This window comes from Myotis brandtii, unplaced genomic scaffold (genome assembly GCF_000412655.1).
Source record: "Myotis brandtii unplaced genomic scaffold, ASM41265v1 scaffold2254, whole genome shotgun sequence".
Taxonomy (NCBI): Eukaryota; Metazoa; Chordata; class Mammalia; order Chiroptera; family Vespertilionidae; genus Myotis; species Myotis brandtii.
In genome coordinates this window covers 93,528-108,641 of record NW_005358456.1, presented here as the reverse complement: position 1 = coordinate 108,641, position 15,114 = coordinate 93,528, and the positions used below count along the sequence as shown (strand labels likewise).

At 41.4% G+C, this 15,114-nt stretch overlaps 1 protein-coding gene across 1 annotated transcript in view; it reads right to left on the bottom strand.

Moving 5' to 3' along the window:
- KCNH1 (potassium channel, voltage gated eag related subfamily H, member 1) overlaps positions 1 to 15,114 on the bottom strand; it is a 261,433-nt gene that overhangs the window by 240,551 nt on the left and 5,768 nt on the right. Inside the window, exon 3 of the mRNA XM_005866243.2 lies at positions 3,250 to 3,373. Within this exon, the coding sequence (XP_005866305.1) occupies positions 3,250 to 3,373 (124 nt within the window). The remainder of the gene's footprint in view (positions 1 to 3,249; positions 3,374 to 15,114) is intronic.

Here is a 15,114-nt window from a genome sequence, read left to right as displayed (position 1 = left end):
TTCAACTGTGATCAAGACTCCATCACTATTCCCCAAAATAAACAGTCTCATAAGAAAGACACACTGGAGAAGAGTAGATCAGAAAACAGTATGACAACACATAAGGAATCAGGCAACACAGAACAGTCACAGAGCACTCTCTGAGTGGTCAGAGGAGGCCTCCCAGAGGTAAGGACAAATGAGATCTAAAGAGAAAGTGGACATTAGCAAGGAAAGAACATTCCAGGCAACAGGTGAGCATGTGCAAAGGCACAGAGATGAGAGTGAGGTTAACTCTGGAACTGAATGCAGTTCAGTCCAGAATGACTGGAATATAGACCATGAGGGGAAATTTGCAGCAGATGACACAGAGAGGTAAGCACAGCCCGGTCATGGAGGAGAGCATGGCCTTAGAAGCCATGAGTAATTTAAACTTCATTCTGAAAGAACTCTTAGGAAAGATGCAGAGGAAATTGACCACAGACTTTTCTTCTTCTAATTCACAATAAAAATAAATACAAGTTTGGGGGGGGGATCACTAAAGGTCTACAATCAAATAAGAAAAGAGATGCAATTTGATGTTCTAAACATTAAGACAGAGTTGAAGAACCAGAAGATTCAGCCACTAATCCATGCAGCTGTTTTCCTACCCTCTGCCCCCCTCAAAAGAAGAGGGGAAGCATTGAGTTAAAAAAATGATGATGAAATCCTACAAATTCTCACTCCTTCCTGCTCACGTTTAGAGAAAAGTAGACGAAGCGGGTAAAGCAGCAGCATGGGAAAAATTAGAGAAAACTCCTAGAGGGTAGAAACTCCTGCCTACTCGTACTGGTTCTCAGCAGAGGCAGAAACTCTGCCAGAATTTTCCATTTTCCTGGTCCCCACTGTCTATGATCTAAAGACAAGGGTTTGTCCCTCCAGGGACAGGATACACCCCAACGAGGCAGAGCGAGCCATGCACAAGACATTAACAAAATGAAAGAGAAGAAAAGCTATTTCTCAATGGAGCTGGAAAAGCCAGTCTTCTGACAAAGGCTCCCCATAGATGCAGGGACCATCTATCCTGCCCACCCCAGGCTTTCAGGCAACAATAACAAAGACAGCAACACTCAGCCCCCAAGTCTTGGGGAACGTGGAAGCAGTGGCATGGGTTCCTAAACAAGACACTCCCCGTCTTCTAAAATTGTGCATACCACATGCGAATCTAACTGGTTCTTGATGACTTGCTGCATCGTAGCATTTCAGAGCTAAGAAGAACCTCAGAGGATGTGGAGTGCAAGTCCTGAACCACCAAGTCGAGCGCCATGCTCAGCTTGATACTGGAGCGGCCTTGGGCTCACTGTGGGCTCCTGTAAGGAAAGTGTCCTAGCTGTGGACTTTATGAATCCGGGTCACCTTGATTATGTCCTTCCCCAGCCCAGTGACAGCTGTTATTACCTGTGGTTTCCCTATGCCTAGCTCTTGGCCTTTGGGTGTGCTCTTCATCTATAAGCCAGTTTGTTGAATTATCTTTAAAAAAGAATAGATCACGACTGAATTAGCCGTGCCAAGAACAAGAGGATTCCTCCGAGGAGGTAACAGCTTCAGCTCTATGACCATTTTATTTAGCCGGTTGTTCAGAGGAAGCTTTTTGAGCTTCCTCCCACTTTCTCCGAGTTAATTTGCTAGATAAGTGACCTCCATTTAAGTGATGCGATGCCGGCTCTAAATGCCGGCAATTTACTTCACAAGATTAAACAAATGCCCGTAGAATGGAGTCTTCAAATAAACGAAGGCCCATAATGACACCCAGCTTTCATTCTCGGATATACTTTCTTAAGCTGTAGTGTAAGATGCCTTTTCCTGGGCATTCTACTTCAGATGCCTGCAATGCAAGAATTAAGCGAAAGAGGCTCCCGAGCGGCGAGGAGTACTAGTATAGCTGGCACAAGATAGGTTTACCTTATTTCTAGAGAAGGGACAGCTTCAGGGAAGTACATGAGCTTCTTAGGACTGTATGGTTTATTTGTTTTTTGAAGGTGACTAAATGAGCAAATTTATCTGATTTTCTTAAAGTATCTGATTATAACCAATAAGAAGCAAGAAAGGGAAGGAAAGGCCGCTCAAGTCCCACTAGAAAGTGAAGCTAACTCTCCCAATTAGTTCTGATGGCATATGTGCACATGCAGATGTAGATCTAGACATAGACACGCAAAAGGATGAAAGCATACCACGACTGTAAGAGGATTCTATTGTATTTACTTAAGAGTTATAATTTCTTAATCTTTGAGCATTGGGCATGGGGGATCTTACACTTTCTATTTCCCAGTCCCCAAAACCTAAAGTTTAAGGAAACAATATTTTCAAAACATTTCATACTTTCCACCAAACTAGTTGTTTGGCTGACTTGCTGGCATGAAAATGCATCGTCTCTGAAAACCAAAAACGATGCCTGGGTCACACAGCGTTTTCCACCCTTCATGAATGAGATTATTTCTTGATTTGGAAGGATTAGGAAAATGATTCTGCTTCTTGCAAACACACTGAAGGCAGAGGACTCAGGACAAAGAGGGAGTGAGAGGAGCCTAAGGCTGTGCTGAGCCCAGCCCTGCCAGGACTCTGCAGGGAAATGCAAGGCAGGAGGCAGGATCCGTGTTCCACTCAACACCTTGAAGACACTTCGAAAGAGCTGTTCTAACACCACTGCCCAAAGGTGCTGCTTGGTAAGTAACCCTGTCCGATACACAAGGTGCACAGTTAGCACCATTTGCCTCTGCCTTTGAGTTAGGGATCAGAGAGAGCTGTAACAAGAACTGGAAGGCAACAAAATATGGGTTCTCTTCTCTTTTTCTGATGCAAAGCTCTATGATCAAGGCACTTGTTTCCAACATTGTATTCTCTATAATAGCCATAAATCCTAAAAATTAATCATCTAAAATTTTATTTCATTTTATTTAATCTTCTAACTTTCACATTCAGTTTTATCTAAAACCTTATCAATTTCTGAGTTCACATTTTATAGATAAAATGATTTTTCTGAGTTTTTCTAGGTTCCCCTCCTCCCCCCCACCCCCAATCTTACTGACTGGGAGTTCAGCAGTTGTGGGAGTTCAGCAGTTTAAGTCTTTGATTTTCCCAGTACAGTGTGTGACATGGAGATGATATTGCCATAAATATTCCTGAATAAACACTGAATGAGAGAAAGGTAATTCCCACCCTGAGTAAGCCATTTTCTTTTTCTGAAAGATGCTCTGATAGGTTGTCCAACAGAACAGCCTCAATGATAAATACCTGCAGGTACTGCTTTTTTGCATAACTTCTGCCCTGTGATAGCCAGAGAGCTTGCAAAATCCATCATTGCTGTACACGATAGGCCAATCCACTATCTGCGCGTTCCCCAACACAAAATTAGTATCTGTTAAAAAAAAAAGAAGAAAAGGGCACATTACTTGCGATTCAATGAGGACATAAATAATGTCAACGATACCAGGTAATTTTGCTTCCATCCATAATAGTCTCTTGAATAAGAAAGTGACTCTTCAAGGAATCCAAAAGAACAGTGATTTAGAGTGAATCATCTGAATGCAATTGCTAAGGTTACTATACCCCAAGAAGAAGTTAGCAAAGGAAACATGGTTAATCAACCAACCAACCAACAGATCCTGTAGCAATCCAGCGATTCCCAAGAGACATTTTCCAGTCTGAATTTTTTATCTCAATGAAAGTATTCTGGTAATATGAAACAAGAAAGATACCAAGATAATTTCTTCTGGGCTCCATCCAGCTTGTCAGTCTTTGGGCCAGAAGCTACAAATTGACCTCCGTGGCCCTGATTAACATTTGCCCATCCTAGGAGGTTTGATTTCTGGTCAGGGCACACAGCTAGGTTGAAGTTTTGATACCAAGTCAGGGTGCATACAGGAGCCAACCAATCATTGTTTCTCTCTCATCTCTCTCAATCTCTCTCTCTCTCTCTCTCTCTCTCTCTTTCTCTCTCTCTCTCCCATCCCTCCTTCCCTTCCTTTCTCTCTAAAAATCAATAAAAACATATCCTGGGTGAGGATTTTTTAAGCGAGTAAAAATTTAAAATTCAGCATAAATATTAGAAGATAAAAAAGGAATAAAAGATAAGAAACATAAGAAAAAAATAAGACTTAGAAGGTCAATCCAAGAGGATCAACATGCAACCTAATAAAAACAACAGAAAGAACATGGGAGAAGGCCAGAAGACTTTTTAAAATTTTAAAACAATCAAATGTGAGGATAAAATAATGATATTTTCAAGTATGCAAAGACCCAGGTAATTTATTTTCCAGATATCCTTTCTTGGGGAGTTACTTGAGAATGTATATCAGCAAAAATGTGGGAGTAAAGGAAGAAAGAAGACAGCAAGGGAAGTAGGGGAAAATGGCTCCAAGTGTAGAAAGCAGGGGGAAACTAATAGAAAGCATTCCATACACAATGGTTCAGAGAACAGACATTTCAGAAGTGAGTTATATAGGAATAAACAACATAAAAATTCAATAAAGGTATATACTTTGGAGGGCAGGAAAAGAAATTAGAAGCATAAAAAAAAGCTGTGCAAGAAAGGAAATCAAAATACACTATGTCACATTATTGTCATAATTATAAACATCTTAATTTCCAACTTTTAAAACCAGCATAGTCAAGCATGGAATATCTAATTATTAAGTATCTGAATATAACCTCATCAATTCTGACACTGTAAAAATACAAATGATAAGCTTAGAGAAATAGAAGAGAACAATCATGAGATGGTATCTAGAGTTGCTATGATAAGGTATTAATATTTTACTTCAAATTGCAAAAATAACCAATAAGGGAGCAATATAATCTTAGGAGGTAGAAAGTAAATAAAGTGAGCTAAAACCTCAGCTAAATTAACAGAAGCCACGAGATATCTAAAATTAATAAATCTAGAAATAGTTGTGATGCATGTTATTTAGAGACATGGAAGAAACTGTAAGAAGAAACAGCTAAAATTAGAACATGTGGTCTTTGGTTAGCAGAATGGGCAAAGGGACAAGGTATAGGATGTTTGTTTCCTTTATAAGCCCTTCAGTTTGATTTTTTAACCATGAGCAAATATTACTTTCATAAAAGTAGGTATATTCTTAATTTTTAATGAATTTAATCAGAAAAAAATAAGTTATTGATTAAATTTTTCATTTACTAAAAAAATAAAAATAAAACCAGGATATATTTCAGGTTCCAGATATTATTGCAATTTCTCATGAAAAATTCTGTTGATCCTTTAAAGGTATTCATCATTCCTCAAGCATTCCCACTGTCCTTGGGGTGCATATTCACCTACAGCTTTACTGGGGGAGGAAACAGGTAAGTCCACTAGCATTTTCTTTGACTTTAGAAAGGAACCAGAAAAATAGGAAGTGCTGAAAGAATAGAATCATCAGCCTATTGACCATCCACTCAGAGGATTTCTCATCATAGAATTTAAAATTCCAAAGCAGTTTATCTACTGCGAACCCAAGCAAGAAATGAGAGCTTGCAGGGAGCAAGATCCCGTGATGTGACAGAAGGTCTAGGCATTCCCTCGTTAACCAAGGACTTGAGCCAACGGAAGAAAGAATTCTAGTCCCAGTCAGAAAGCCATCTGTCTCCAACAGGAAAGAAATTCATCCTGGCTCACCTGCCATAGCCCATACATGTGACCCCCCACTCTGCCTGGCTGGAAAGGGGAAATATTCTGGATTGCCTTCAACCTATGAACTACAAATAATTGACCTGAAAATTACCTTCCAGAACACAAGATGATACAAGATCAGAGATATCCATACAGATGTCATAATGTCATATATAGCATCAGGAACTAAGGGATTCCACATAAGCTATATTCCACATATTACTGAGAATGGGTAGAAGTTATTGATATTTACTTTGTGTCAGGCTCTGTACTAAGTACTTTATTATATATTAAGATTTTTTTAACCTTTACAACAACCTCTATGAGGGCGTATTACTTAACTGAATGTAGTGTCATGGATTTCATTTATTCATGAAGAAACTGAGCTTCTGAGGAATAGAGCAGATGAGAGTGGGGATTGAACCTGGATCTGTCTCGCTTCAAAATCCATGCTTTTAATCATATATTACAGAATCTCCTCCTTATCCCATTTAAAATACTACAATCAGACCATTTCTATGAAAATCTTTGTAACACTTAATATTTATGTGCCTTCCTATAGAAACACTAAGTATAATAAGATCTTTCATTGATGAGTCAACATTCCCAGTATTGTCATCATATATTATGACTTACCTTGTGATACACAAGGATGCCCTCAGGAAATACTGACATGGGTAGGAGTAATGGTTTCCTCCTATAAATGCTTGGCCTCTCCTGACAGTCTTTTTTTTAAAAAATATATTTTATTGGGTTTTTTTACAGAGAGGGAGAGAAATAGAGAGTTAGAAACATCGATGAGCGAGAAACATCGATCAGCTGCCTCCTGCACACTCCCTACTGGGGATGTGCCCGCAACCAAGGTACATGCCCTTGACCAGAATCGAACCTGGCACCCTTGAGTCTGCAGGCCGATGCTCTAGCCACTGAGCCAAACTGGTTAGGGCTCCTGTCAGTCTTTGCAATGTTTTGTCTCTTCCCTCACTTACACACTATAGTCTCTTCTTAAAATTTAGTATTTCTATAACAGTCCTGCTTCCACACAGTGACAGGAGAGGAGGAGGGACAGGAGAGGAGGCAAAGAAGGGAGAATTTGTGCCTGGATCCCCATTTGAGACTCAGGGGTGGGAGAGAACACCCATCGGCAACTCAAAGGTGCTGCACAGCAAACCTGGCTGTGTTAGCACCACTGAGCCTCCCTCAGCTCCCATGGGGTCTGCAAAGAACCCAGAAGCTCCCAACTGACCTGCTACTGCTGCTGCTGAAGTTGCATGAAGAGATGGTTATCACAGTGGAGTAAGGTGACCAAAGGCCATGTCTTATCAAACCGCCCAAGGCAAGGATCAACTTGGGGGTTCTGGCAAATATCAGAGGTGAGCTGCAGCACCAGTGAGAGCCTGGATTATCAAGTTACAGAGAAGGGGAGAGAGAGAGAGGATATGTGTAGTATTGGGACAGGACACCAAGTTCTTTTCAAAGAATGGAACATAGGTTCACCAGCTGCACCCTTGAGATCATAGATCAGTTGGTCACCCAGTGACCAGCACACCAGGGCTATTGCTAGAGACCCAAGAAACTAGAGGGAAGAAATAAAGTTTTGCATCTGGGGATCTGAGGCCCCAGAGGCTAGGCTAAGTGCTTGCCTCCACCCCACTCACCATCTTGGAGAGAAGCAAGGGGATGGGTAGAATTGGCATCTGAACCCAAGAGAGACCCAAAAGGATTATTTAAAATGGAAGAGCTTGAGATACCACTAACTGGGCAGTTCAGAGTCCACCATGCCTAGTCTCCCCTTGCTATTGAGTGAGGTGGGACTTTTTAAAGGAGAGAAGATCCGTTAAGTAAAATAAAGAAGTGAATCTAGGTGGATCTGAGTCCAATTTGCCAGTGGCCGACTGTGAAGCACCAAGCCTGCCACCAAATTCATGTTGTCTACACTGAACAAGTCCCTCCCACATTGTTGAGTAAGATGTATGGGTTCAACCTGGCTGCCCTAGCCGTGATTTATTGGCTCTCATCTCAAAGTTCCCTGTGTCTCCAGTCTTTGATGCAAATGAGCCAGAGTCTCCTGCCTCCCTCTGATCCTTTTTACCCCCTGAGGGTCTTTAGCTGCAAAGAGTGTGTGCAATCAAATGTAAGGTTTCCTAAATTCAACCTCCCCTCCCTCAGCCCACACACAGTTTTCCTCTTTGTAGGATAAAACAAACATTTCTCTAAAAATTGGAAAGACTCCCCCCAACCCCCCACATAAAGCTTCTTCAGCTGATAGGGCATGAGCCAGGCTATGCTGCAGTAGTCAGATGTGTCAAAATCATTCCAAACCTACCATTTGCCCATAAAACATAACCCAGAGATATTCTAAAAAGAAATTATTAGAAAATTGCTTTCCATCCTAATTACCACAAATAACAAAGGAGAAACTAACCAAAGCAATGACTTAGAAAAGTGACTCAGTTTGGGCAATTACACAGATAAAAGCTACATTCAGCAGGCGGTTGACACAAATTTGTTATTGCCTGCCAACCCTGGTTATTCAGGGGGGCTACAGTAAAAACTCCACAATGTGCTTCTAATAACTTCAGATAGTCTTACTTGCAAGAGAATCCTTTGCAATATTATAGATTCCTAAGGGTATCAGTGCTTTTACAAAAAGCAAGTTGGAGTAAAAAAAAATATATTTTCCTTTATTTTAGAAAAATAATAGAAAACAATAGAAAAATAATGATGGAGATAAAGGAAGAGAACAAGAGGTTTGTCTCTGAGCAGTAAACAAAGACCAGGAAACAACAGTTTGATGTGCCTGAACCTAAATAAAATCTTTTCCAGAAATTAATTTTTTAATAAACAAAAGGACAGACAAAGGTTTGGTAGGTTGGTGGAGAAAGGAGGATAGGATGAAAAATCAGAAGCATAGTCAATACAGTACACCTAAATGAAACACCTAAAATCTTAATTATCAGCAAGTCACTTTGTGGCTCCATTGTGTTTTTTCAACAGTAAAATTCCATGAAAATCAATCTTGTAAATTGTCAAGGGCCCAATCTTTGCACAATACAAACTGAACTCCTTAGAGATTCAATAGTTATTTGCTTTGTCTCTGATTTTAATATCCTACTGAAATACATTTTTTTTATTAAGCCGGTAAATTACAAAAGAGAGATTTCAATTTGAAAAGCACACTCAAACGCTGCATTTACTGGGTATTTATCCCTAAGTGCACGGTTTCCAAAACATGACCTCCATCTTCATTATGCATCAAATTAAAGGATTTTAAAACAGTAAAAACAGGTTTCACAAGCAGTATGGAAGAGAATGAGACTATACATGAAATTGTGTTAGAAATGCAGAGACTTTTTTATAGTCAACTAGAGGCCTGGTGCACAAAACTTTGTGCACTGGCGGGGGGGCGTTCCTCAGCCCGGCCTGTTCCCTCTCGCAGTCTGGGACCCCTCGGGGGATGATCACCTGCTGGCTTAGGCCCGCTCCCTGGGGGATTGGGCCTAAGCTGGCAGTCAGACATCCCTCTGGCAGCCCGGGAGCCCTCGGGGGGTGTCCACTTGCCAGCGGGGAGCAGGCCTAAGCTGCAGTTGGACATCCTTAGTACTGCTGAGGAGGCAGGAGAGGCTCCCACCACCGCCGCTATACTGGCAGTCATCAGCCTGGCTTGTGGCTGAGCAGAGCTCCCCCTGTGGGAGCGCACTGACCACCAGGGGGCAGCTTCTGCGTTGAGTGTCTGCCCCCTGGTGGTCAGTGTGTGTCATAGTGACCAGTCATTCCCAGTCATTCTGTTGTTAGGGTCAATTTGCATATTACCCTTTTATTATATAGGATAGAGGCCTGGTGCATGGGTGGGAGCCAGCTGGTTTGCCCTGAAGGGTGTCCAAGATCAGGGTGGGGGTCCCGCTGGGGTGCCTGGCCAGCCTGGGTGAGGTGCTGAGGGCCGTTTTCAGGCTGGCCACACCTCCTTCAGGGTGGGGGGTCCTGCTGGGGTGCCCGGCCAGTCTGGGTGAGGGGTTGATGGCTGTTTGCAGGCTGGCCAAGCCCCCCAGCAGGGACCCTCACCCCATGAGGGTGTGGCCATCCTGGGTAAGGGGCTGATGGCTGTTTGCAGGCTGGCCACAGCCCCCAGCCACCCAAGCTCCCAGTGGAGGCTGGCTGGAAGCAGGTTCTTGGGTTTATTTATCTTCTATAATTGAAACTTTGTTGCCTTGAGCAGAGGCCACAGCCAGCCAGGGCAGACGGAAAGCTTGGCTTCCTTCATCGCCGGGGCAACCAAGCCTCCTGCTTGCTCCAGCTCCGTGGCTGCCGGCCACCATCTTGGTTGGGTTAATTTGCATGCAGTCACTCTGATTGGCCGGTGGGTGTGGCTTGGGGCATAACGAAGGTGCAGTCGATTTGCATGTTTCTCTTTTATTAGATGATATTTCACTTCATAAAGGAGAGGGGTCAGCAATATGTTAAATTACTGTTGGGAAATATTTATTTGTATGATCACTTGCTAAAAAGTAGTGCAATAAATTAATTAATAATTATTCTCATTTTATAGTAATAATACTGCCTTAATGTATATCTGTATATTTTATAGGTACTTTGAACAAAACTCTTAAACCATTATTGAATAACACCAAAAATATCATTCCCAGAACTCAAAAAAAATATGACTCAAAGTAAGCAAGTAAAAATATTAAAGAGTACTAGAAAAAAGATTTTTTTAGTTAGTTTTACATTTGCTTCCTCTGTTATTTTAAAATGTCATGGTAAATGGCTCAGTAAGGATAGGGTGGAAGGAATCTCAGAGCAGCTCAGTGTAACACAATACATATCTGAGCATCTACTTTGTCTCAGACATGGCAGGAATGCAGGGGACACATGTGTCTATTTGAAAGTTTTGTCCAACTTCCCATCTAGCTTTAGCTTCCCCAGTCTACATAGCACATAACTCCACATCAGCTCCCTAACCAAGTATCTGGTTCTATAGGCAGAGGCCTGACAAGAAGACAATGGCACACAGAGATAGATAATTAGAGGAGTGTTATTAACAAAGGCATCGGTGAGGTACTGGCAGTAGTGTGCTGGTCACTGACTTAGAGGTGGGAGCCCTGATTTATAGCAATTGCCAATTTCCGAGGTGCAAATACTTCCACCATGGCAGATTTCAAGTTACCAAGGTGAGGTCCCCAAGCCAGAAATACACAAGAGATGTGCATGATCAAATCTTGACAGGCAATACCAGCCAGCTCAGCTGGCCCCAGCACACCACTGAGGGAAACCTCAGGGATAGTGCAGTACCCCAGGGTTAATAACAGTTGGAAACTTTAAGGCACCTAAACCTATCCAAACCCAAGGAGAACAAGGTGGAGATGTAAACTTTATTCAAGGGGGAAAAAAGCTAGGCTATTATGACATCTCAAGGTGGTAGACCTCACAAGTTAAAGCCAACCAGGAGCCAGAAAGCATGGGAGACTATTGACAAAATCCATACAGGTCAGCCTCCCGCGATGCAGAGCAGGTTGGAAAAGAAAAGGGATGCTCAACGTCACTAGCTATAATGGAAATGCTTATCAAAACCACAATGAGATACCACCTTACACCTGTTAAAATGACTATTATCAATAAGACAAGCAATAACAAGTGTTGGAGAGGATGTGGAAAAAGGGAACACTTGTAACACTGACGGTGTGAATGCAAATTGGTGCTGCCTCTATGGAAAACAGTATGGATATTCCTCAAAGAATTAAGAACAGAGCTACCATATGACCTAACAATCCTTCTTCTGGGTATCTACCAGAAAAATTTGAAAACACTTCTTCATAAAGATATCTATACCCCGGTGTTCATTGCAGCACTATTCACAATAGCCAAGACATGGAAATAACCTAAGTGTCCTTGCATGGATGATTGGATAAACAAATGTGGTACATATATACAATGGAATACTATGAATCTTGAGAATACCATGCTAAGTGAAATAAGTCAGATAGAAAAGGATAAGAACCATATTATTTTATTCATATGTGGGATATAAAACAAAAAAAAACAACAAATGAACAAATAAAACAAACAAACTCACAGACACAGACAACAGTATGGTAGTTACCAGAGGAGAAGAGAGTAGAGGAAGGATGAAGAGGGTAAAGGGGATCAAATATATGGTGATAAGAGACTAGACCAGTGATGGCCAACCTATGACACGCGTGTCAGAGGTGACACGCGAACTCATTTTTTTGGTTGATTTTTCTTTGTTAAATGGCATTTAAATATATAAAATAAATATCAAAAATGTAAGTCTTTGTTTTACTATGGTTGCAAATATCAAAAAATTTCTATATGTGACACGGCACCAGAGTTAAGTTAGGGTTTTCAAAATGCTGACACGCCGAGCTCAAAAGGTTCGCCATCACTGGACTAGACTTTGGGTGGTGAGCACACAATGGAATATACAAATGATGTATTATAAAATTGTATGCTTGAAACTTGTATAATGTTATTAACCAATGTTACCCCAATAAATTTAATTTTAAGTAAAGAAAGAATGGCTCTAAAGGAAACATGTGATATGTAGTACATCGGGCCACATAGAGGCTCAAAGCACAAATGTAATAGCAGCATAGAACTCTAATCCAGTCAATCCCTATAATGCTGAGAGAAAACAAAAGTAAATAAAATAAAAACTTAAAAATGCATTTAGATGAAATAAATATAGTCTTGTCATTCAAATTAACTCATTTTCTCCCATGACTATGAAGGTCTAGTCTAAAATAGGTTTTCCAAATTCACTCTTCATGGAAATAAAAAGTTAAGCAGGAAATAAACATCGGTACAACTTGCCAATATATTATCACCTTGCAAATGCTGAGACCAGCACTCTGAGAATGCCAGTGGAGGATGCCTATGCTAGTGTTTTAAGGGAAAAAGGGAGGTAATGAGAGGCTATTCCTCTTCTTTCCAGAAGCATCTTATGTCACTGCAGCTATGACAAACAATGGTTTTGAGGCACTCTTGGTTAACAGTACATTAATAATTACAGGATTGACTCAATTAACTTCAGAACATCAGTTTTATGCAACATAGGACTAATCGAAAAGTCGTCGTTTTAATTTACACAATGAACAATCTTAGGAGGAGTTAAGCAAATTGATTCTGATTGACATAACTCGATTAACACCCAATCAGAAGAGTTTTAAGTAATTTTGTCACTACCAGGAGTGCATGTCTGCTACAGCAGAGACCATGAAACTGAGGGAGATGCTGAAGGTTCCCCGAGGCAACACTTGCATAGAGAACAAGCAGAGCATCCAACAAATCGCAGCATCCAGGATACGCTGGAAACTCACAGTGGGTGAGCAACCAAGTCAGCAGCCAAAGAAGGCATAGCCCAGAGGAATGAGACTTGTTTAAAGTCTCAGAACAAAGTTTCACACATTCTGCAATGGCCTTCGTTAATCTGACTTAAGGGATCTGGTCACCCCACAGCCAACCTCACACAAAAAGAAATGGCTAGAAAATCTAAGAATAATTGTGGGTGAGGAGTTTATAAGGGGAAATTGTGTAGCATGTGTTGAGTCACCATAACTACTCTTCAAACTTTGGAGAGGTTTATAACATATGTTGGTCTTCATCGTGGATTTCTCCATGAGAAATCACAATGTCTCACTCACTTTGGTATTCCTGGTCCCTCGCAAAGGATCGGACACACAAGAGGTCCACCGTGCTTGTGAAACTGAACCGCAAGCTAGCCTTTGCTTTGCATTTCAATTTATCTTTGATTTGATTTTTTATTCCTCCATGAAATCTGTGCCTTTCCTTCAGTGATTTTTGTTTTATTTCTTCCACTAAAATAAACATAAATCATTCACTTCCTAGTTCCTTCCCACTTCCAGCTCTAATTCTTACATAATCTTTGTCCCCAGGGTTTACTGCTTCTAGGTTTAATAAAATGAGTCTCTTACACACACACACACACACACACACTCTCTCTCTCTCTCTCTCTCTCTCTCTCTCTCTCCATATGACCTTTGTGCTCAGTTCTAAGTGTGCAAGTCTTTTACGTCATTTATCATCATGTGTGAGTTCACATGTGAGAACTTTGCAACACACAGGAGATACCAATGCGTCCCAAAAGACAAGAGCAAGTTTTATTTTCATTTCATTTTGATCATGTGCTCACTACTAACATAACCCTAAATAACCCTGTTTCATTACTAGCTTGCTAGGGCAATGTCACTATTGAAAACAAAAAAAGAGGAGAAAACACCAAGTGTTGGCAAGGATGTGGAGTGACAAGAACCCTCACACACTGTTGGTGGGAATGTAAATTGATACGAACCCTTTGGAAAATTGTTTGGCAGCCTCCACTGCAGTTAAACATATGCCTCTAGGCATATATCCAATATATGCCCACACATCCCAAAAGACATGTGCAAGAATGTTTGCAGCAACATTAATAGCACAACACTTGAAACAACCCACATGTTGTTGGAAGAGGTCACTGAGAGGATATGATCTGCCAGTTGACTCTTGAGCTGGACCCAGGCAATCAGAGGCTCCTCAGCCCCTGCCCTGACCTTGAAATGTACGTTCTGCCCATGGTTCCCACAGTGGGACCTATTTCAAGGACACAGCCTTGAGAAAGTAAAGTGTTGTTGAGACCATCTGGACTGATACGTGAATGAACCCAGTAAGGCCTCTTTGAAAACTTTGGAAATTCTGGTAGGCGGGGCGGAGATCTACCCATCTGCAGCCTCGTTTGAAAGCTCCCTTGTTCACTGAGCCTGCCGCCTATCATTCTGGAGTGGTCTGCCTCTTTCTTCAGTCTCTCCCTGCCTGCCGTGTACAGGGGCCAGTTAGCAAGCGAACAAGTGTCCATGGAGAGCATTCAGAATGGATGCATGACATGTGTGTTATAGTCATACCATCAAATACTATACAGCAGTGACAATGACATGACAGGACACACAGCAACATGGGTGAATCTCCAACTGAAGTCCTGTGTATGGAAAGCTCAAAAACACACTAAATGAACTCCAGTGCTCAGAACTGCAAAACAAGGTGGCAAAGTGATGAGGAAATGCAAGTGATCACCTTAAAATCAGGAGATGGTCCCCTTTTGAGAGCAAGGGACTTGGGATCAGGGAGCATCCCGGGAGCGTCTGGAGAGCTGATGAGATTCTTGACATCGGTGGTGACGGCACAATATTTACTTTATACAAATGCGTTAAGCTGTACCAAACTATTTTATATGCCTTTCTATTGTAGTATTAAGTGATTTTTAAAGGGTTAAAAACGGAAAGAAGAATTAAGACAACTGTTACCAAATTTAAAAAAAAGAAAAAAGATTTTCAGGTGGAAAAGGGAGTGGGCTAGGTCAGTTTCATTCCACTGCCCTCAAATGAGTGGTAGCTGTACAAGGGTAGATTTGGGTGAGATCACACAGTAACAACCACAATAAGAACAGGAAGGGGAGAAGGAAGTAGAAGAGAGGAAAACAGGAG